At 45.5% G+C, this 22,579-nt stretch overlaps 1 protein-coding gene across 1 annotated transcript in view; it reads right to left on the bottom strand.

The window, feature by feature from the left end:
* LOC120840358 (nose resistant to fluoxetine protein 6) overlaps positions 1–18,942 on the bottom strand; it is a 57,563-nt gene extending 38,621 nt beyond the window's left edge. Inside the window, exon 1 of the mRNA XM_040210845.3 lies at positions 18,927–18,942. Within this exon, the coding sequence (XP_040066779.3) occupies position 18,927 (1 nt within the window). The 5' untranslated portion in view covers positions 18,928–18,942. The remainder of the gene's footprint in view (positions 1–18,926) is intronic.
* Between the last annotated feature and the right edge of the window lie 3,637 nt (positions 18,943–22,579).

Below are 22,579 nucleotides of genomic sequence, written 5' to 3'. Positions count from 1 at the left end.
TATCCAAATGTACGCGCGTGAGTTGTCGTCGACACGGAACTTTTTTTTTTTTTTGCAACGTTTACGGGTCTCCATTATTACTTTATTTTAGATTGCGACAGTGACACAGAAGGGACTGTTAGGATTTGCTTGGACGCAATGACACACTGCTCGTACGCCCTACAGAAGACGCGCTGTTCGCTGCAGGCACGATGACAATCTTATCTGCGAACGTGCCTAAAGCATGTTCGAAGCACAAACGCTTCACACGTTCTTCTGCTTCTAACGTGCCTCCAGACAGTTTTTAGGGAGTTTTGGAAAACCGTTTTTGCCCATCCGATACGGTATTATAGGCCCTCTTGTACGAACTGCGCATGCTTTCGGCTTTCCTTCGCCGAAAACTATCTTTAGACATACCTATGAAAAAAATATAGAGTTAAAAATAATTTTCTTTTTTTCTTACAAGGCTCAGTAAATTCTGTACCTGTTTATACGAAGACAAAGTTCTGGGACAAAGAGCATATTAGACGTTAGGTGTTTGGACTGCGTGACGTTGGTTTGCCGTTGTATGGCGATACTGAATCGCGCCGTGAAATGCTGGGCCAGTGCACTATGACTGAAAGCTTGGGTTATTCAGTCTGCATCACGCAGCAGTGATTACAGGAACGTACGCCAGCACGTTGCTTATCCAGGCACCGAAACGGGCAGGGATAAGATTTCAATCCCTTCCCCTTCCCGTTTTGATCTGGATGAGCATCGTACCGGCGTGCGGTCGTGTAACACTGCTGCGTGATGCACGTTAAAGACCTAATGGCTAGCAGTCATATCTGCACTGGCAACATTTCCCGGCAACAGCGTAAACCAGTGCCGCCGTAAATCCGAGGTAGGCCTACTTACTCCATCTAAACACGAACGTCAAATTCGGTTTTGAATTCGGGGTGAGGATTCGACCCAGGGTGTCTCAAATGTACGTTCGCTCACACCAGATGCGTCGCGTACGCGATAATCGTCTTGGCACATCTGAATCATCTGCCAGTGCACCAGCGCGGCGTGACGTCGCCGGGGCTTGAGTCAACCTTTTCAAGAATTTACATTTCTCATAAGCACAAACAACACCTTTTCTTTATTTTTTTTTTAGAAAGAGAGAAAGGGTTATGGACTTTTGGGAGATTCCTTGCACGTGACGGATCGAGAGCTCGGAGCCGACCTTCGAGCACGAGTGACTGACACGCACCGGCGCTTGCAGCTGAAATGCATGCATGCGTTTAAACCTCGTTAATTTTTTTTTGAGTCACGTTGTTTTGATGTAACGAGAGACAGCGATTGTTTATTGCCCCGGGTGCATGGGGAATTTCCGGGCGTGCTTCTCAGTAAGGCCGACGCAACACCGAGGAGAGAGAAAATCTATTTATTTTCCGGTGTTCCTCATTGTTGTGCCTATACGACTATACGATCGACGCTTTGTCTTCGAACTTCTACCTATACACAATCGGTGACAACTTAAGACATGCAGGGCGTGCACGACGTACCACTCCGCAGCCAATGAGCTTGCCGCATTTACTGGCAAGAACGCCGGAGAACCAATCGCGAAGCAAGAAGCGTCAAGCTGAAATTTTACACCTTTCGTATCGTCTCCCCGCTTTTGTTTTATAAAGCAAAGCTGGAATCAGGCGATGGCTTGCCGCAGAGTGTGCAGCTGTGGCCGCCGACATTCCACAAACGGGCCTTCTGGGAGTATATAGCCACAAAGTGGCTAGTCCCAATAGTAGCCTTGGCACACGCGTTCGTCTTGGCGACGCCGCGCGTTAGCGTCACGATGGTTGTGAGACGCTGCAAAACGCGCTGGTGGCGACGCTGACGAGAGCTAGGCCGGGCCGCGTGGTATCACTGGTGATAACGTTTTGGGGAGGGAAGGGCGCAGGTCCTGTCTGGCTATACGGAGCGCAATTTCGTCTGCTTCTTTTGCAGGGGTTGTGGTCACGTCAGAACGCCGAGGTCTGGTTGGCCCTGATTGAGGGGTATAGGGAGTAGACGTCGAAGTAAGCTGTCTTGAGGCCTATCCACTATCCTTCAATCGGAGCCAGTCAGAGCTCGGCGTTCTAACGTCACCACGACCCCTGTAAAAGAAAGCAGATGAGGCTTGCGAACACGAACGTCCTATCCTGCCCATACATCCAAAGTGGTCCTGAGGTGGAAACAAATGACGTCACAAAAGCCGGACTGTCGTGATGTCGGATATCGTGATCCTGGCGGTTGGTCGCAGGAATGTTGGCGAAAAGTAGGAGCGAACGTGAGTGTCGCTGTCGTCGCGGCGACCCCTGGCAGCCGAAGCTTCGTACTGTCAAACTGGAGAGCAATGTGCAACAGAACATGGCGTCTACCATACTCATCGCTGCTGCTGGGACACCGCCAGAGTCGCGATTGATGACAGCATGACGCCATCAGACGGAGTTCGAGGAACAACTTTTTTGGACGCGGTAAACATACCAGTCGCAGACGCCTTCCAGGCACCATAGTATCGAAGAAATAGTAAGTAAACAAACGAGCTGGTTGATGTTACACATATTTGAAAAAAAAAAGAAACGGAGACGACGGACGAAGAAGGGGACAAACACAAAACGTCTGAGGCGTTTTGTGTTTGTCCCCTTCTTCGAACCATAGTATAGTCGACGTGCGCGATCAAAAGCGTCGCTCTGGTTGGCCTGCCACGATTGGCCAAATGCTGACTATGACGTCAGCAAAGGATTTCCCATCGACGGAAATAAGTAGAATGTAAGAGCTTTAATCTTGATGGTGTTGGCAATGTTGCTTTGAGACCGGAATGATTTCGAGCTTCCGCCATGCTAATTACAAACACCATCGAACTTGTTGTTTGCGAGGTAGTGACGTCACGAGAGGATACCATAGGAGGGCGCCACCAAAACATCTCGCGGCTGATAGACCTATTGCTATATTACCCAAGCATCAAGGAGAGCGGCAGGGATTGATGTTCCACGCGCCACACAAGCTGGCGTACGCAATAGTACCTTTTTTTTAAAGCAAATACCTAAAACAAACGTGAACGCTTTATTTTGGGTATTTACTTCGAATCTTTAATACAAGAAAGCCGTGCGCGTGCGGCGCGAGGAACATCAATCCCTGCATTCTCCTTGATGCTTGGGTAATATAGCAATAGGTCTATTGCCTTTGGTCGGTGGCATATTCAGTGGTCGTGCGCGCGTGCTTTGCGTGCGACGAACTTGCATGTGCTGAGCTGTGAAGATCGCACGTTGGGCTGTGATCTTGTAAACATTGAATTGGTATAACGTTGAAGGCGTCTGTTCGAGTTTGTACTCTAACGAAAGAAACGCATACTCGTGAGGTGACAACTATCCAGTACGGTCTCGGGGGTCGATCCTACTTCTAATCTCCAACAAAAAACCTACGTTAGAAAAAAAAGAAAAAAAAAGACACGCTTATGGCATGTGCGTGCGCGCTGCGCGGCAAGTACGGCGCGTGGCAGAACTGCGAAGCCACTCTCAGCATGCGATGTGCGTTCCATTCGTGACGAGGTCGATAACACGGACGCTCGCCGGCGCGTGCCTATACTCAATTAACCCTTCACGGCAAACAGTAAAAGTTACGGATCCAGTGAGCTAAGCCAGCTAAGCAGAGCGTCATGGCTGGTTCAGATAACACCGTTTTATTTCGTTATACGTCGAAGTCACCGCAACGTCCGTGCCTCGAGTGTCGCGTGCAAGTCTACTCCTTGAACTGGTTGCCACTCTTCATACGAAGTACACACGTTTCGGTGAATCTCGATGTAAGCGGACGTAAGCTTCCGTTACAAAACGGAACGTAAGGAAACGGTGCTGTCTGAAGCGGTCTTCAGAGCGTCGAGCCAATCAGAGCGCCCTCGCGCTTTTAACGCGGAGTTCGGCAAAAGGTCGACTGAAGGTCGAATACTATTCGCGTGCGCGGAAATTAAGAACGAGCTGACGCCGCCTAGCGTAGGAAGGGGGAAATATTTATCGGGTGGATCGTTTTTACTAAAGGTATACATCGCAACACTGTTAGCGCGAACACGACATCGGCGCATCTTCGCATTCTACTTGTAAATAGTATTAGCGAGCACGAAATTTTATCGCTTACTTTATAGAACTAAATGAGCTCTTTCCGTAGCAATAAATAATAAGAGAAAAATTGAAAAAACCGGCAATCGCTTGTTCGCGCTAACAGTGTCGCGCACTGTACATACGTCTGCTTTCATATTGTCCAAACGCATGGCCACTATAATAATGATAAATGGATTTGCACAAAATAAAAGCACACTTATGAGCATTTTACATTTATGGAATGACGACTACAAAATGTATAACAAACTGCTGTTTAAAATTATTTTTTACGATTTCCTAAATGTTTGCATTGAAAAGGTCGAACTTCGTCCAATATCTCCGAAAGGGCAAAGGTTCGCCGAACTAGTCGAACTCCAGTTTCGACCGAAGTTCGCAATCATCCCTATACTCTGTGTCATTAGTTGCGTGCAGTACAGGCGAAGGCAACGCCATGCGAGCGGAGAAAGAGCAAGCACTAGGAAGGTTGGGGAAAAGGAGAAACCTCATCTCTCTAACGTTCTTAGTGGTCTGCCTCTCTCACCTCGCCTTTTCTCTCTTCGCCTGGCGTTGTCTTCGCCTGCACGGATGTGGTTATTCTACGAAGCGAAAAATGAGCTCCCATCTTCTGGGCTACTTCGAATGGGCGGCCTCCAACATGGGCTGGTTGCCTTCCACCGTGCTTCGGCCGTGAGTGCATGCTCGGGGTTCACGAGACGCCGAAGCGTCATCTAAAGTTTAAAAGCTCACGCTGGAGGCGGGACAACCGAACGACCTGCCTGCTGTTCTTATCCTGTCGGTGAGCAACTGATAAAGTGAGAACGACAGCGCCTGTCTTCCGAACGCCCGGCCTAGCTCCAGCACGCGCTCCGCGTCTTCCACCGCGCTCGGCCTTCTAACGTCCACGCGCGCTCTCGTCCCCTCCTCTCCCTCAGTTTTTCGTCGCATAAGATTTTCTACACATACAAGCAGCAAGATGGCGGCGCCCAGAGGCCGTACTCGCAGACGGCTTCTCGGTTACCGTCTGCTCCCGCCGGCCGTCGCCGAGTGTGGCGACTCGCGTCTCCGCGCGCACTGCGTGCGCTTGATTTGCGAACGAATCGGGGTTGGAGGGGGAGAGGCTTGCGCAAGGCGGCGCGAAAGTGGATCAGCCGGGCGGGCGAGCCGACCGACTGATCGCCGCGCGCCTAGCCTTGAACTCGCCTTGCATAACGGGACTCGTAACCCAGTCGAAGCGTAACCCAGTAACGATAGCGGTGCGTACGTCAGGGCTCCGCTTGCATGCCTGCATCCGAGAGAGTTCCCGCGTCCGCGTGCGCTTACGGTCGCTTCGTCGGAAGGGGGCTCTTGAGAAGGGATTACTTTGGGGGTCAATAGGGGATCCTTGTCGAGAAAATAGAGAGACTTAAGGAAACGTTTTTTTTTTCACATCCGATACGAAGCCCTCCGGTACGAACTGCGCATGTGCGAATGTTCTGCGGTGCGCAGTTCGTACCGTATCAGATGGGCAAAAACGGTTCCCTAGAACTCTCTAATGTAATGTAATGTTTTATAATGTAATGTTTTATTTGCTCAGGAGAGCCGCGGCACCGCAGAAAGGCAAGAGCCCGTACCAAGGAGGCCCGCGGTGCCGTGTCTAGTGATGGTGATTATGTGATGGTATAATGTACAGATGAAAGTTTTGGTGTGTTAGGCCTAGCAGCAATCTTCGCGGTGATGGTCTTCGCGGTGCTGCCATGGGCTGCTTACTTCTGGCAGGCCGGTCTCAAGCGCCTGGAGAGGGTTCTTCGCGTGCCATACTTGCATACGAGCCGGCCGAATTACCGGCGGCGCAGGGAGTCCAGCACCCCCGCAGGGGTTGGCGCCGGTGTTGGCCAGGCGGCGGTCTTTACGAAAGCGGGCCTTGGAGTGTCCCAGCTTGCGGTCCAGCTTGTAACTGGGCAGCGTGAGAACCCCCTGTCGATCGAAGACATGGTCTGTGGCACAGGTTTGGCTGGCTCTCTGACGATCGAAAAGACACGCCTTACGCCCAGGTGGCTTCTTCTTCTTCCATACGAAATGAGACCGTCGACTTGCGCGGAGTCGATAAAACATAGGATGCCTGGAACGAGTCTCTGACTGGTGCATTTAGCGTCCTATTCCACCCATGCATCGAAACTGGTACCGTAGTGGCGACGAACGAAGTCACAAAAACCGGAGGGTCGCGCTGGGGGATGTCGCGATCCTGGGGGTTGGTCGTAGAAACCCCGGCAGAAAGCAGGAGCAAACGCGAGTGTCGCTGTCGTCGCAGCGTCCCAACTCCTGGCTGCCGTAGTTTCCGTGAAGTGTCAAGCCGGGGAGCGATCGATCGACCTATATAGCAGAACGGGCGTCTGCCAGATCCACCGCTGCAAGTGGCACCGCCATGGTCGCGGCCGGCGACTGCGTGAAAATTCTACATCATAGGGCGGAAACCGAGGAACCAATGTTTGGTGACGTGGCAACTCCGACAAAACCCGGTGCTTCGAAGCGCCGCGCCTCGGCGACACAGTGGAGCAAAAAACACGGACTGCACACTCAAACTCGTCCGGTCATACATGCCTCAGACCTTTCTCCGAAAATACAGAAACAAATTTTTTGTCGGCCCTGAAGTCTAGTTTTTAAAGATGTTTTAGAAAACGGTACGTAAAAAAAAAAGTTACCGAATTTTTTTAGAGTTTCACTATCCACCTGCAATATGTTTGCGCAGTTTGCGCGCTTCTGGTCTGTCTTTGATGAAAATATTTCGTTTGTTGAAAAAATATATTTTGTATATTGTCGCAGTTTTTTTTCCTTGTCCATATAAAGTCTGTTTCCCCCGTTTGGCCTAAAATATGGGGTGAGGGCTCGGCACGCAATACTCGAAGTCACATAGTGTCCCTTCGCAATGGCTTGGAGCACTGCGCCAAATGAACCAGCCGACAAAACATATATTCCTCTAAGTCAAGCCCTTCCCCGGCGGCGCCCACGCAGAACTGCTGCAAAGCGTTTATAGTAGCTGGGTTGCGGATCCAGAGCCCGGCGGTAGCACCATCGGCGACCATTGCTTGTCACCATGCCATACATGCAAGTCAATGGGAGGAACAAATAAAAATAAACTTTTTAGAGCTTGTGTGGAGTTTCTTGTAAAGAAACTTTCATCAGGTTTCGCAGGAATAGTAAGACAGAACGTTCAGTCGTCAGTAGCCACTCAGGAGGTTATTAAATTACACGAACAGCGTGCCAATCCCTATCATCTGCTGCCATCAACGAAATTCGTCTGCTCGAGTGCTCCGAATCGTTGTCACCATGCATCAACACCGTTTCTTGTGAAAATGTTTTAAAAAAAGAAGTTACTTCAGCCAGCAAGAGTAGATTTGTCATCAGATATCGTCTGCTCTGATTAGGAAACAGAATGCAAGAATATAGTCAAGCAAGGAAGATTTATATAAGGCTAAACACGAGTCGAATGAATTGCTCTTCTAGCATATAGAGTAATTGAGCTTTCCTTCTACCTTCCACTTCGTCCGTGAGTTACACAACGTCCTATCGCAAGTAAATTGAAACGTGAAACAAAAAACATCAAGAAACGAGTAAGGTGATGTTCTTTTGCAAGCAAGCCAGAACGCGAAGAAAAGCAAATAAGGCTTCTTAGCTCGCTATAAAAATCAAGCTGTTTTTGTTAACTATAAAAAGTTGTTAATTAAACTGTACTTTACATTTACAGCAATTCATTTTTCTGCGATGTAATCAGTGATCGAACGGATTGATAAATCGATCTACCGTGTTTAAATATACATGTACTGATGAAGAGTCACAAATTTTTAAATGGAGGGATTTGAGTGAAATTAATCTGATCTAAATAAAGCACGTCTGATTTATTTTATTAAAAAAAAATCCAGATTTTTTTCCCCTGTTGTCTGGCTTGTGGATGGAAGTCAACGAAGGATATTAAGTTATGTTTTCTCTAAAATTCAGTGTAGGAGGTATTGATATCACAGCACTAAAATTTGTCACCGTACCTCGAATACTGCGTCAAGGTTTGGCGGTCAAAAATATAATACAAACGAGAGAAATTTCACTTTTTCACGTTTTTCCCACAGGGTTCAGTGCACTAACTGGTGTCAAACAATGGCCGCCGGAAGTGCCACTGGAGCCCAGCAAAACAAGCCTCGATCCGCGATCCAGCCTACTGCAATAGACACCAGTGGGGTGGAGCTTGTCCTACACTCTTTCTCACCTTATGATTAGGGTTCGGAGTTTTCGGTTTAAACCGATAAACACCGATAAAAGTACGCCGAATCCATTTTCGGAAATTCGGTTTTAACCGAAAAAGGTCAGTTTGTAGGTTCGGCGTTTTCGGTTTAAACCGATAAACACCGATAAAAGTACGTCTAATCCGTCTTCAAGAATTTGGTTTTAACCGAAAAAGCTCAGTTTTTTAGGGCCGCGTTGAGGTGGGTGGGGGAGTGATTTTTTAGGGCCGCGTTGAGGTGGGTGAGGTGGGGCACAATGTCGCCCGCGTTGAGGCGGGCGACATTGTGCGACGTCTTCGTGATTGCCCTCTTCCAAGGTTCAACATGCAACAAAAGAGGTCGTGGATTGGCCTTCGCGGGACATCTGTGTCTTTTCTGTGATCGGGCTTAGTGTGTCAAGTTCCGGTCCCGAAAAAAAAGAAAGTTCGGATGTGGGCTAGTATAACCTTCTCGCTTCATGCACTTCAGAGGGCATCGAGGAAAGCCGTCAATACCTTTCTTAACATGCTCTCTTAAACTTCCCTATTGTTAAAAACATGAATACGATGGATTTTTTTGACATTCCGCTAGTCTTTGTACGGTCATCACCTCAGACGGTGACGTCGTCAGAATGGGAAGGAAAAATAAGCGCGCTGAAGACGTTATGCCCGCGAATTCCGCGATTTTAGGTGTGTCCTGACGGAAGTTGTAGCGAGGACCAGGTATGTATATGTGTCGTTATTCTTTGAGTGATTGCAAATATCACAGCTACAAGGATCATCTGATCCGGTGTCTGGTGGTGCTTCTTTTATATTCACCGAAAAAAACCGGTAAACTGTTTTGTGAATAAATATACGCCGAAAAAAACCGAAAATTTAATTTTAAAATAAACACCGAAAAAAGTACGCCGAATTTCGAAAAAATAAAAACCGAAAATGCGGAACCCTACTTATGATGTACCGAAGGAAAGGCTACAAGCGCGAGCTCCTTGCTCTGGGGCACATCTCGGCGGCACAAGCTCTCGTGACTTAAGAGCAGCTGCCAACGCTATGAGCTCGCGCTTCTAGCCTTCGCTGCGGTACAACATAAGGTGAAACGAAGTATAGTATTCCTAACCTGAAACAGGCTTACCGCAGACATTCCCAAGTTAGCGATAAACGTTGAAGGTGCAGTGCAAGAGCGTCACAAATAAAACGGAAAGCTGCAAATAAAAAATAAACAAAAAAAAAAAAAAGAAGAGAGAGACAAAGTGAAAGGGTGAGAGTAGGAAGAACAGATAAGTTAATTTAGGTTAACAGCCCTGGTTGGCTACTCTGTTTTGGGAAGGGGGTTGTCGGGCAAAAGAAGAGACTATACATTAAATGCCATGCACGAAGCCGTTTTCAGACCTTGATCACATCATTTAGTGTTTTCTTTGTCCTATCTCTTCTCAAACTTTTCCGAACATCACTTTTAAACGAAGGGCAAGTTGTACACTCTCTTGTCAATTTAAAGTTTTAGTTTTATGCCCTGCACTGCTCTCGGGTGAACGTCGTCATGTAACCGAAATCCCGTCACTTTTGGTTTCAGTTTTGTGCCGCGTCTAAAGGGGCGGTGCATTGATATTCAATTCGAGTGTTTTCACTTTACACGAGCTTACCGGCACTTGTGGTAATCAAGGATACTCGCACGTAACGCCACTGGCCAAGAAACTCATTTGTTGCGGTGTAATTTCAAGGACAAAAGCGAGTGTTTTCATTCAATCTCTCCTTCGCGAAACTTGATGACATAACATTGGAATCGCAGTCTCCTCCAGTGATGATATTTGAATGCGATTCATGGATTTTACCCGAGCATTGCGTGGGCACTCGATTTGGGCTCGTGATAATCGATAGCTCGAGAAGCATTCGGGTAGTGTCCTGTGTCCAATCGCCGCAATGATGACAACAGCCGAACCATAAGAATGTCTGGAACTTTACACGTGTCCTGTGCCTTGCCAACCCCAGCGCTTGGCTCTGAATCCTATGATCAAGATTGGCGGCATATAATCGACGTCAGATCACGTGGTCGCTTGTTCTGGCCCTCGAGTTGAGGGGGTGAACGCTGCTTGTTTTACTTTGATGTTTTCTGCGACTTCGATTGCGTCTGGTGAAAGACGAACGGGAGTTTCACGGGTCATTAACGTCAGGGACCCATTCGAAACGGCGTTCGCGCTAGGTACAAAAATCGTTGCATCGTCCCTTTAAACATACTGTCTTGTGTCATATTCACGCCGAATTGCGCGTTGTTAATGTTTTGCATCGTCTCGTCTGTCGCGGGATGTGGCTGTCTTCGCTTTCTTTGAATCATTCATCCACGTGACATAAAACTCAATCTTATTGTGCCCACATAAGGAGGGCGGCGAAGTTCTTCGATTGTGGGATATGAGTCCCGAAGACCCCCTGTTGCATTTTACCTCAAAAGGAAATTTCTGGGCACAAAACTTTTATCTCTTAGGTTAGTACCCCTATGATGCGTCCTTTTCACACAATAATAGTTTTGAATACAACCTTTACATTTTAATAGAAAAGCGGAAGATAAGGATTATTGTTTGCTAGCAGTGTCGCGCTATATATACATAACCTTGCAATCTAACTCTCGCTTTTCAGCAAATAATACCAGTTGAGAAATCGAGAGTCAGAACCAGTAAACGATCATCGTTGATGTGCGAAGCGATACTTTATCTGGTTGTAAAGTGCCTGCCGAAACAAAAAAAAAAAAAAAACAAAAAAAAAAGAAGAAAGGAGGATTTGTAAAGCTTTTTTACGAAGGAAGCTTTACAAGTCACAAAATACTACAAGCACCAAGCGACATTTCTTGCCTGTGCGAAAATAGAGTCGTTTAATATATAATTACGCTGATTTTGACGACTTATTTGACATTGACCTGGGAACTCCTTCATTTACAGAATCGAACAGTCGACGTCTTGCATTGCACAAGACCTGTGTCAATTATTAGATATATATGAAGTTTGCTGAAGCGAGTTTGGTATCATTGGAAAACAATTTGAGTTCCGTCTGTAGGGAAAAAATGCAGAATTCACGCAAGTATAGTTAAAAATGCTTTCAGATTGTACCATATCCGTGCATTCGCTCACAAGGAGTAGCCAGCAGCAAAGGCAGCAGCCAATGTATTAACTTTTTTTTTTCTGGTCCCCAAAAGATAAAGAGAAAATTAGGAATGAGGAATGGCTAGGTGGCGTAAGCTACCGCCCGATCCAAAGGGCTCAGCCGTATTCATCCATCCATCCAGGTACAGCTTCATTATCAGAAATTTCATCTCAATATTTCTAGCCGTTTTCCCTTCTTTTCTGCGCACACAAACTTCTTTATCAGCTTTTTTTTTTTTAAATCTGTTTCAAACATTGAAGGAGCACTTCATAATCAAGGTATTAGCCCGCACGTCACGTGGGACAGGCACGCGGAAGTCGTTGTTTGGCTTGTCTTCGGAGCGATATACTACTCCTGCGTGTGCAAGAAATAGTACTATTTTCATTTCTCGCATGTGTTTTTTTTTTTGTTTTTTTTTGTGCGAGTCACGTATCAAATAAATGCTTCTCCTGTAGCAGCCAAATGAATGAAGTCATGTGTACGATTTTTTTTTTGCTTTTTACGCAAGAATGTGCTTATAGTGGAAAGGGGAAAAAGAAATTAATATTCGTTTAATTGAAAAACGAGAATCAAACGACCATTTTGTGATTTTATGTTAGTATACGCCGTTCGCGTCTTTTCTTTTTTCTCTCCTTCATTCCTTCCAGCAGAGCAGGGCTGGGCAGAGGTTCACAAAAAAGTATTCCAAAATACAAAGACTAAGAGGTATTTTAAAGAAAATAGAAATACTGCGATATATATTAGTCTTTGATGCAACAGGATATCTCCGAGATACTTCTGCGAAGGCGGCAAGAGAGTATCCCAAAACACAAATACAGATACATGATTTTTTTTAATTAATTTTCGTACCATGGCAGTTGCTTAGGGAGCAGTTTGTGGCAAATGCAAATAGTAGTTTTAGTGTTTTGGTGACCGCTTGCAATATATCGGACTTTCGTTTTCGCCTTCGCCCCTCGTAGAAGGATTCGTATTATAAGATTTGGGACCCCGATTGCCTCAAAATAGTTGTTTTCAGTTAATCGTAAACCCCGACAGGTTATAGTTATCGACAACAAGCTAAAACTGGCACAATATCGCGATACAAACGACACATTGTAAATGTATTTTACTACTAAGATACATGTTTAGGGCTGGGCAATGATCGATTAACCTACCGATCAATAAATTAATGCTTTAATCCCGATTAATTTTTTTTAACCGGTTAATTCGTTGAGTTCTAGAAATTTCGGAGAGGAATTAAAGACTTGCTATGTACTATGTGGTGCTCAGTTTGTGTATTTTAGGATTCAGCACTATTGAATTCCACTGTATACCCTTTTAGCAGTCCTTATGAATGTAATCCAGAGTAATTATGCTTCAAATATATGAAATATTTTGTTTCTAATATTGGTTTGCCGGTCCTGTTATTCGAATAATTAATCGATTAAAGGGTAGCGATTAATCTGGTTCAAAATTTTCATCGACGCCATTATTTATATGTATCGCGCTATATATAAAGGTATATATGCATTGACCATACCTGGCTCAGCCCTGTAGCGGAGTATACCTTTAAGCACAATTGGGGATAAATTGATTTATTTTTCTGACATACGCGCCAGACTCTCCACGATGTTCATTTATTATCTTTGTGTCTCTTTGCTATAAGCGCCGCAGCTGCCACTATGCCCTTCTCGCAGTACCTGCATGCACAGGAAGACATTGAGGAAGGATGCCCGGATAAAAAAAGAAAAGAAAAGCAGGAATGTGTTGTCGTTCGCGCACGCGAGTCGTATGTATGTTTGGATTAAATCGATAGGCGGAATTGTCGACAACGAATGGTTGTCACACCACGGCTGTGTTGGCCAGTACACACTCGCAGTCGACAACTCGAAATACTTCCGTGTCAGTTTACCGCGACGCCAAGCTCCGTGCATAACACGTACAGGATGAAACACGAAGAAATAGAGTCGCGGGACCGTAGTTGCACGAACCGGTATACGTGCTGCGTGCCTCTGTTCGGACTTGTACTTAATCCGTTACAAGTAACAAAATTATTCGTAATTCCCTACATTTACCGGTAATTTTGAAAGGGAATAACTACAACTTTTACGAAGGAATCGGAAAGTAATTTTTTTACTTATTTACGTGAGGGAATCATTGTAATCCGTTGTTTTTCGTTTTCATTCACGGGGGAAAAAGTGGGAATATAAAACACCAACAACAAAACTATCGTCAGGGTAAGCCTTACCAGATTCACACTGTCACCTGCACATACAAAACGCAAGACCTGGAGTTCTTCACGTCACATACAACCTCGATATGAATTTTTTTTTTTTTTTTTTTTTTTTGTGGTTTGGTTGTTTGCAGGTCGTAACTCGTCAGCTTGCTCGCCCACGGAGAAAGGCGAAGCGCACTGATACAAGGAACCGGACTTGGTACAAACAATATTAGGCAAACTCCCCAAATCAAAATGCTTCGTTAAAAAAAAAAAAAACTGTCAAATTGCACGTTAGCAAATGTAGCAAATCTGCGCGCGCTTTTTTTTTTTTTTTTTTTGCTTTTCACTTTTTTTGTTTTTGAAAACTCGGAGAGGACACAAAACGATCGTCGACTACGCGCGTTCCAAAAGCTGGTGACAAATTGACAATTAACAATGAACTCCTCGGTTATAGTGACTACAACAGTTTGCATAATCTCACAACGGGATCGGGACGCTCCGTTTTCCGCTGAATAAAGCTCAACACAGAAATCGACTAAAAAGGATGTGACATTAACTGGCATGCTGCTCAAAAGATATTAAAACACTTATCATCTTTTGGGAGATACAAATGTTTATTTGAGTTTGTGCTGCTTCTCACATAATCTACATGCGTGCTGCAGGCTACGTGCTACATGCGTTAACGGGTATAGGCCAACTCGTCAGCGGCCCATTCGTCGGATATGCTGATTCGTCACATAGGGCAATTCGTCGAAGGAAAACTCGTCAGAAAGGCCAGCTGGTAGCCACTTTTAAAAAGCCAAAATATATTTATTTTCCCTGAAATTTTAAAGCAAATACTGCGCTATAGTAATTCGTAAAATCGCCGCGCGGTAACTGACCTCCCGTGTGCTCTTTCTTGTCGAAGATAAAAACTTGCCACTTTCGCCGCTTTCACGGTGCAGTGGGGGACGGTCACTACGTCGCGCGTGTATCACTGGGGCGCGTGTTAACCTAACCGGCCCACCCGTTCACGCCGCTTCGCCGCGACAGTCTGCGGCGGCTCGTTGCAAAAAAGTAAGAAAGAAAATTAGCAAAAGGACAATCCCGAGATGACACATTTTTCAACTTGACTCAAGATCTTCCCCCTCTTGAGATTTTCTTTTTTCCGGTTTCGTAATTTAACGAGTGCGCTGCGCTAAGTTCAGACGAATATAAAAGTTTTGGTCAAAAGGTACGAAACCACGAAATTTTACCTCGGACCGTCATTCAACCCATTCGACGAATCGCCCTTCGACAGATAGCCCCTTTCGACTATTTGCCTTTCGACAAATTGCCCTATTACAAACTGGCCTATTCGACGAATTGACCGTCGACGAGTTGGCCGTCAACCAGTTGGCTTTCGACGAGTTGGCCGGATCTCGCATGGACGGCGTTAAGAAACAGTAGGCACGGCATACGTGCGTCCACATTTCTGTTTTAATCAACTTTATATTTTTGCTTCCGGATGGATCCCCTCATGTTTTCGCTGGTTATATATCCAAAAAGCTCCATCCTCTTATTTACCGACGTAACAAGGCACGACATTTGTTCAGAGCTACTGGAAGATTGATATACAAACATAACCTATAATTTAATTGTTAGGTGTAATTACCGTGTCTCGCTATTTTTCTATACCACCATTTGGTGATATTTTCCGGCTAAAATATGCTTAAATAATATATTCACATACTTTGATTCTACTCAAGGTTTCATTATCTGCATTACAATTTTTATAGCTTTGCGATTCTAACAGCGTCGAACTCCGGCTGTAACAACGAAGCTTTGAGCTTTCACCGGGGCAGAGAGCTGTGCCATTTTCTCAAGAAGCACGCAATGAAGTGCGCCAGGAATCCGTGACTGCCTCAATTGAAGGGGTGCTCAGCGTGGCGGACATCTTCACTTAGAAACGAGGCAAGACTTCCGCCGAGACTTTCCAGAGCCAGCTGTTGCTCAAGGTCACAAAAGTGTGACTGATGGCAGCAACAACACTCGTGTGTTTTGCGTGTTGCCTTGGGACAGTAAGGTAAAAAGTAACGCCGCGAAAGTAACAGATTACTTTCTGTGGTAACGGTTACTTACTTTTGTAAAAGGTTAATTGTAACTGTAATTAGTTACAATTTAGATTTGTGTAAATGTAAATGTAATTCCCTACTTTTTTCTTTTTGTAACGTGTACAAGTCTGCTAGTTCTGCTGGTTTGCGTAGTTACGCTGAGAGCTCAAGAAACGTAGGGCGTGGCCTATGCGGAGAGCAAGTCGTCTGCTTCTTGCGCAGGAGTTGCGGTGACGTCAGAACGACGCCGAGCTCTGATGGGCTTTGATTGAAAGGATAGTGGGTAGACTGCAATGCTGGATGCCTTGAGGTCTACCCACTATTTTGTTTTCAATCAGCCAATAAGAGCCCGGCTTTCTGACATCACCGCAACCCCTGTGCAAGAAGCAGACGAACTTGCGGTCCGTATTATGTTCATCGCTCTAAAAAAGTATGTGCGTTTACTTTCACGCACAACACTTGGAGAACCAATCAGCGCAACTTACGGAGGCAGCTCAGCGAATGACAATGCAGAAACATATGTTTAGACCAAAAAACGCAGACCGAGCTGTGACATTAAGCAATGCAAGCGTGACGTTTTGCATTGCTTAATGTCACAACTGAGACTGCGTTTTTTTTTTGGGTCTAAACATACGTTTCTGCATCGTAATTCGCTGAGCTGCCTCCGTAAGTTGCGCTAATTGGCTCTCCGAGTGTTGTGCGTGAAAGTAGACGCACAGACTTTTTTTAGAGTGATGCTTCTTGCACTGCGATTAATGCTTCGGCGGTCTTATCGGATAATGCCGCAAACTCCTTGGCCGACGAACGATAAAAATATGCACGGGACTCGCCAAGCAGTCGTCATCAGCACGAGATGTGGGTAAAGCAACTTATCGTCTGCCGAGAACAACAGGTATGTTGCAGGTGAACGCCTGCTGCCAGCATCTTTATGTGCATACTTGCACAAGAGGGTGGACAGAGTGAAGTTCTGACTTCTGGCATCAAGATGTTTTTAGATGGAACTACGTGCATTCAGTGGCGGATCCATGAAGGGGGGGCGCGACGGGGGCGGCCGCCCCCCCCCCCCCCCCCGAAGTCGACCCTCCCCCCCCCCCTGCCCCCTTCTCGGAGGGCAATTTGACATGGGTGGACCCGCCGGTGCACAAGAAAGAACGGGAGAATAGTATCCTTACAAATCTTCCGCCGCCCCCCCCCCCCCCCTCCCCCAAAACGGAGTTTTGGGGGAGGGGGAGGGGGCAGGAGCGATGGAAAGCATCGCAGTGGTCGGCCTGTCAGGATTGGCCGATTGCTGACTGTCATAGTCAGCAAAGGCTCTCATTGACGGAAATAAGAGTAATGTAAGAACTTCGATTTTGACGATGTTGGCGTTGCTCGTTTCAGAGTGCAATGATTTCATGCTTCCACCATGCTCATTCCAAATATTACCGAACTTGTTGTTCGTAAAGTAGTGACGTCAGGAGAGGGAACCGTAGGAGGGCGCCACCAAAACAACTCGCCGACAGTGCACCATAAAAGCGTATGAGCGCCCGTTCATTGCTGTGTTATACACGCGCACTTTCTGGCTGGCCGCAATTGCGAGCGAACGCTGGTTGGACTGTGATTTAGCTCGTGGGGACTGTTATTTTTGTAAACAGTGCAAGCGTCTATACTTTAAGAAATGAAATACCCAATAAGAAATGCTCACTTGTGTTATTGAGTAAGTGCAAAATACGACTAACGTCGTCGACGAACCTGCACTCTTTATTTGTGTATACCTGTCCGCTTTACAAGGAAAATAGTCACAATTCTCTTTTAAACGTTTTTAAGCCGGATATCCTTGCTCATAAAATTTAAGGATGACAGGTATATCCTTTTGGAAGCGCCATTTAAAAAGTAAATTGCACTTCGTCTTGCCTACCTGCAGACATTACTACTACGCGCGGTTTAGTTTTAAAAGCAACGTTTTTATGAAGAAAAAAAAATAATATTCACAATCTTTATTAGCGAAACATGAGGTACTCGGGGTGGCTCGCAAGGCTAAGCATATATATAATCTTGCGAGCCACCTATAGTCGGTGACAGGTCAAGAAGGAAGTGGAAGCTCCTCCCACCTTTCTCCACTTTAGCAGAGCGAACGCTGGAGAGGAGGTCGCCTCCCCTCCAGCGTTCACTCTGCTGCAGTGGGAAGAGGTGGGGGAAGGTTCCACTTCCTTCTTGACCTGTCACCGACCATAGAGTACCTCAAGTTTCGCTAATAAAGATAAAGAAAATTAAACACAAACACGAAACGCGAAGAAAAAAACAAAAATATAGCAGTTAGAAATAAAGAATGCTGAGCATTGCACTGTGAATTATTTTTTTTTAACGCAGAATGAATGGGTTCTTGTACAGCCTTTCAAATAAAAGATATTAATAACTTTAGAAACGACCAAGAGGAGTACCACAGAAATTCAGGAGGTAGAGCTATTTCGCAATTCTTGAGCTGTCTTTGTCCTAAAAGCCCTTGAATTGCTTCATTAAATTCCCACACCCCTCAAAGTATGGAATATGTTCCTTTCGGAAATACAAAGACTTCATACATTTGGACTTCGGGAGGAGATGTTTTATGACTTTTTAGTTTTTAACAATAGCCCTAAAAAGCTGTGTACGCTTTTCACAGTTTTAAGAATGGCAAACGTGATTGCAAGTCCTGCCTTCAAACTCTTGGTAATTTTTTTCTTTTTTTCTTTTTGTCGGAGGGAAGGACGCATAAATTTATACAAAAATTAGGAGCTGTGCAACGAGTTTATGAACGTTTTGAGGAAAGAAATTGTGCAGAGTTCTGGAACACATTTGCCATTTTATCAAAAAGCTCTGATGTCTTTCTGGTGCCCCCTTGAGAAAATGCGAGTGATGTCTTAGATGCAAGTTTCCCTTTTTCATAGTTTGTATTCCGTTTTGCTATTTGAGTTTTAAGTTGTAAGATACATTATTTTATCTGAGCAGAAATAGAACAAAAAGCTAAAGAGCGAACGCACGTACGTCGGGTGCTCTGGGGCGTGGTTTCTCCACAAAGCTCGTACCACAAGTTCATCTTCTAAGGTTTACGGGCTATTTATATTACCCAACGTTTTGTATACATCCGAAATAGGGACAAACTCGATTTTTAGAACACTTTCGTTTGAGCTTTTTTTTTTTTTTTTCTTACTCCCGACTATTTGAATAAAAGTCGAAGTAGCCAAAGCACGCGCAAGCAAGAAAGGACTCACTCCTGAGCGCCCACGGGTCGAGTCTTCGAACGGCGAGTACCCACTTGAGGAGGGCGGCCGTGCATTGACCAGAAGCGCCGGACCCCGACGAGAAACGGTACACCACAGGAAGGGCCTCTTTGAACACTCGTTCGATCACAGCACGCAGGTTCGACTCCAGGTCGAAGCTGGCCGGTTCATCCGTGGCACCCTCGTCCGCCTCATCTTCAGCAGCCGTGGTCGAAGACGCGGCCGGAGCCGGAGCCGAAGCCGGGGCCAAAGCCGCAGTCTGCTCGGCGAGACTGTGATCTGCTCGGCCGGCTGCGGCGACCAGCAACAAGGTAAGGACGAGTCCCGTGGTCCGCATCGGAGACATGCTGCATCGGCTTCTGAGGGAGCGGTCTCCGCGTCGAGGAGCTGGGTCGGCGGGAGAGGGCAGTTCCTCCGGTAGTCCAAGGTCGACCCGTTCAACCTTTTCTCTTCACCTGACGGCTTTCACTCTCGTGGTGCGAGTGGGGGAAGCGGAATAAACAACGAGTCAGATCGAGAGGTCCGATCTCTCTTCGTTCTCAGGGAGGAGGTTTTTTGGCCATTCTTCCGGTTTTGGCAAAAAGGAGGAGCGGGCGGGGGGGGGGGGGGGGGGGGTTAGAGGTCTCGTTTTTCGTGCATCGATTTTCGTTTTGCATGACATCGCAACAAACGGTTTCTTTTTTTTCCGTAAGTGCAATGCACTAGGACAGTTTTGTTCTATTTAGCATATAAGATGACGGCAAGAGACATGTTAATGGGACAAAGGCTACGTTTACATGAATGCGATTGTAGCGCATTGAATTGAGCAGGGACCAATCACACGCAGCCTGTCTTCCTACTTCTTCCTCTTCTACCCAACTGCTACCAATCAGAATCTTGAAATCTCGACTCGATGCGCTACGGTCGCATCCATGTAAATGCAGCCAAAGACGCGAATGGGGTGCAGCCGACATATATCTTTCACCCTGGTTCCTCAGCTCCGACTGTAGACGACTTTAAACGCTCAACTTTTTAGAGATTCGTATAAGGATCTACGGTTCGAGCGCTGAACTCGTCCAGCTGCCGATCATTTCTGTACGGGCGCGAGCGTGTGATTTCTTTGCACAAGCGCTCATGCATATATACATTTTTTTTCCTCTCGTAAGAATCCCGTAACTCAATACATTTTGAAGTATCATATTTTCTTACAAGTGGTTAGTAAATTGCATTATTTAAACAGAGTATGAGAGAGAGGGAGGGAGAAAGACCGCATTGAATTGCGTATAAAGATGCAAAACAAAATTACTCCTTTCTTTTTTCGATATAAACGTAATAGACTAAATGAAGCCCACCTTTATTAGTCATTGTGGATCGGAATTTGAGTGCGACTTCTAGAAATAAGAATAAGAACTAGAGAGGGGCGGAACAACAACGGGGCAACACCAAGAATGCGATCAAGCATATACGCCACGCCGACTGGTCGAGATGCGAGGGAGACAGAAAATCACGGCACATTTAGTAAATACGTTCGCAAAAGCACAGTGAAGTCTATAGATCAGTGTTGGGTAAAGTACATCTAAAAGGTACTTCAAGTAAAGTACAAAGTAAATGAGATGTGATGTACTTCAAGCAAAGTATTAATTACACTGGGTGCGACGTACTTCAAGTAAAGTACTGTAAATACAATATACTTTGAAAGTAATGTACAAGTATTTTAACACAATCTTTCATAATGCCCTTTCATTAACCTATACAGTGATTTTTTAAAAGATATGCATTGCCCAGGGGTAATCAGGGGTCTATGACCTATTTTCAAAAACAGCGGCGAATATTTGATAAAGTCAAGTGGCCACAGAGCAGTTATTTTCAGGAATGGAGCCGAATTCAGAAGTCCCTCTTCTGAATTTGGCGCCTCTTCCGCTGGATTGTTGCACCCAAGGGGGTTAAATGTACTAGGAGAGAGCATGACATCAGCCCCGTACCTTCCGCAAGCAACCCTCTCATAAAGGATTAATGAAAAAAAAAAAAAAAAAACTGAATGTGCAAGCGAGCTGGTGATAATTAATTATAATGTGACATCTGAGATTGGGGTGCTGAAAAATTGAGGAACTTTCAAATAGAAGGAAAAGACAAAAGATAATGTCTCAAAACTTTTTGACGTTCTCCTCTGTCGTCCTTTACTTCGACTTGAAAATTTAATTTTTCCGCAGTACAGTCTGAGGTGCTACATTATGATTGATTTTACTCTCCTGATATTTTAAACCCCCTCTTTTAAGCTGACCGACCGAGAAGTAGCGATAATTCAAAAAGCTACGGGAAAGCCGTCCCCAGAACAAACGGAGCGATGCGTCGTCTGCTCACGTTTCTGGTAAGAGTGGAATATCCCTCCCAGTATTTCTTCGGAATTGACAAAGCATCATTTCGTGATACAAATTTGACAAAACCAAATTTGGGGAATATATTTTGAAGTCCAGAATTGTACTTTCCTCGGAAAGTACCAGAAAAAAATACTTTAAGTACAAGTACATACTCAGAAAATGTACTTCAAATGAAGTACAAGTTTCTTAAATCTACTTGAAATAGTACTTTAAGTACAATGTACTTAAAGTACTTCCCAACACTGCTACGGACTCGATGTCAAATCTGCGGAAAAGAGATGCATATATTTTATAACTCGAGCGATGGCAAGCCGCTTCCAGGGGCTTCTTATTCCCAACCTTCGATGTGTTCTGTGCGAACGCCGGGGTCTTTATACCGCTGCGTGTGAGCGCGAGTGATTTGCACGGCCCGGTCTGTCTAAAGGTCTGTTCACACGATGCATCTTTTAGGCGCGCAACAGTTTCGCGACATTCAAGTTTCGCGAAATATGCTCGTTCACACGTACCGCTTCACGTGCAACAACGATGACGTTTAGACTCGCGAAAATAGTTTGGGTGTTGACCATAAAGTGGCGCTTCAGTTGAAAGCCAACATCATCACCATCACCATTAGCCATTCAGCGTCGTGTTCTCCATCTCCCGCCACATTCTAAGAGTCAAAACGCAGGCGAGCTGGTGAACAATCGTAATTAAGAAATAAAACCTTAAGACAAGGAAACAAAAAGGGACATACGCACCACCGTCTTACAACCAGCTCAGCATACAGCTGTCATTTACTTCCATTTGCTTAAGTTACTCTTAAATTGTCATTTACTAGTTGTTGAATTGTCATTTACTGCCATTTACTTCATTTACTGTTGAATATGTATAATTTGGATGTAGGTTGACAAAGAAGAAGACTGTTGTGGAAGTAAATGAGAGCTGTACGCTGTGCTGGTTTTGAGACGGTACTGTGTACGTCCCTTTTTGTTTCCTTGTCTCAAGGTTTTATTTCTTAATTTTGACTGAAAATAGACGCGAAATATCATCATCACCAATTACGTCTTCGTCCATCGCTAGATTTTTTTCCGATATGCTACTCACTTTTCCTTCAGTGGTGCTTGACATGCTTGCGGAAGCGCCGGCAGTATCCATCGTTCGTGGTTTCGGTTTTTTTCGGATTTGGCTCGGCTACAACACCGGCAGTGAAGTGGTCTTCTCAAACAGCTCGCTCAGGGCCCCCTCAAAGGCCACGTGAGAGCGTTTCTGAGCGGCCATTGGCGGCGTCCTCAGAGTGATTGACAGGAC

The sequence above is a fragment of the Ixodes scapularis genome, unplaced genomic scaffold, assembly GCF_016920785.2.
Source record: "Ixodes scapularis isolate PalLabHiFi unplaced genomic scaffold, ASM1692078v2 PGA_scaffold3__209_contigs__length_174095766, whole genome shotgun sequence".
NCBI lineage: Eukaryota > Metazoa > Arthropoda > Arachnida > Ixodida > Ixodidae > Ixodes > Ixodes scapularis.
Note: the sequence above shows the minus strand (reverse complement) of the source record. Positions and strands in the feature narration are given on the sequence as shown.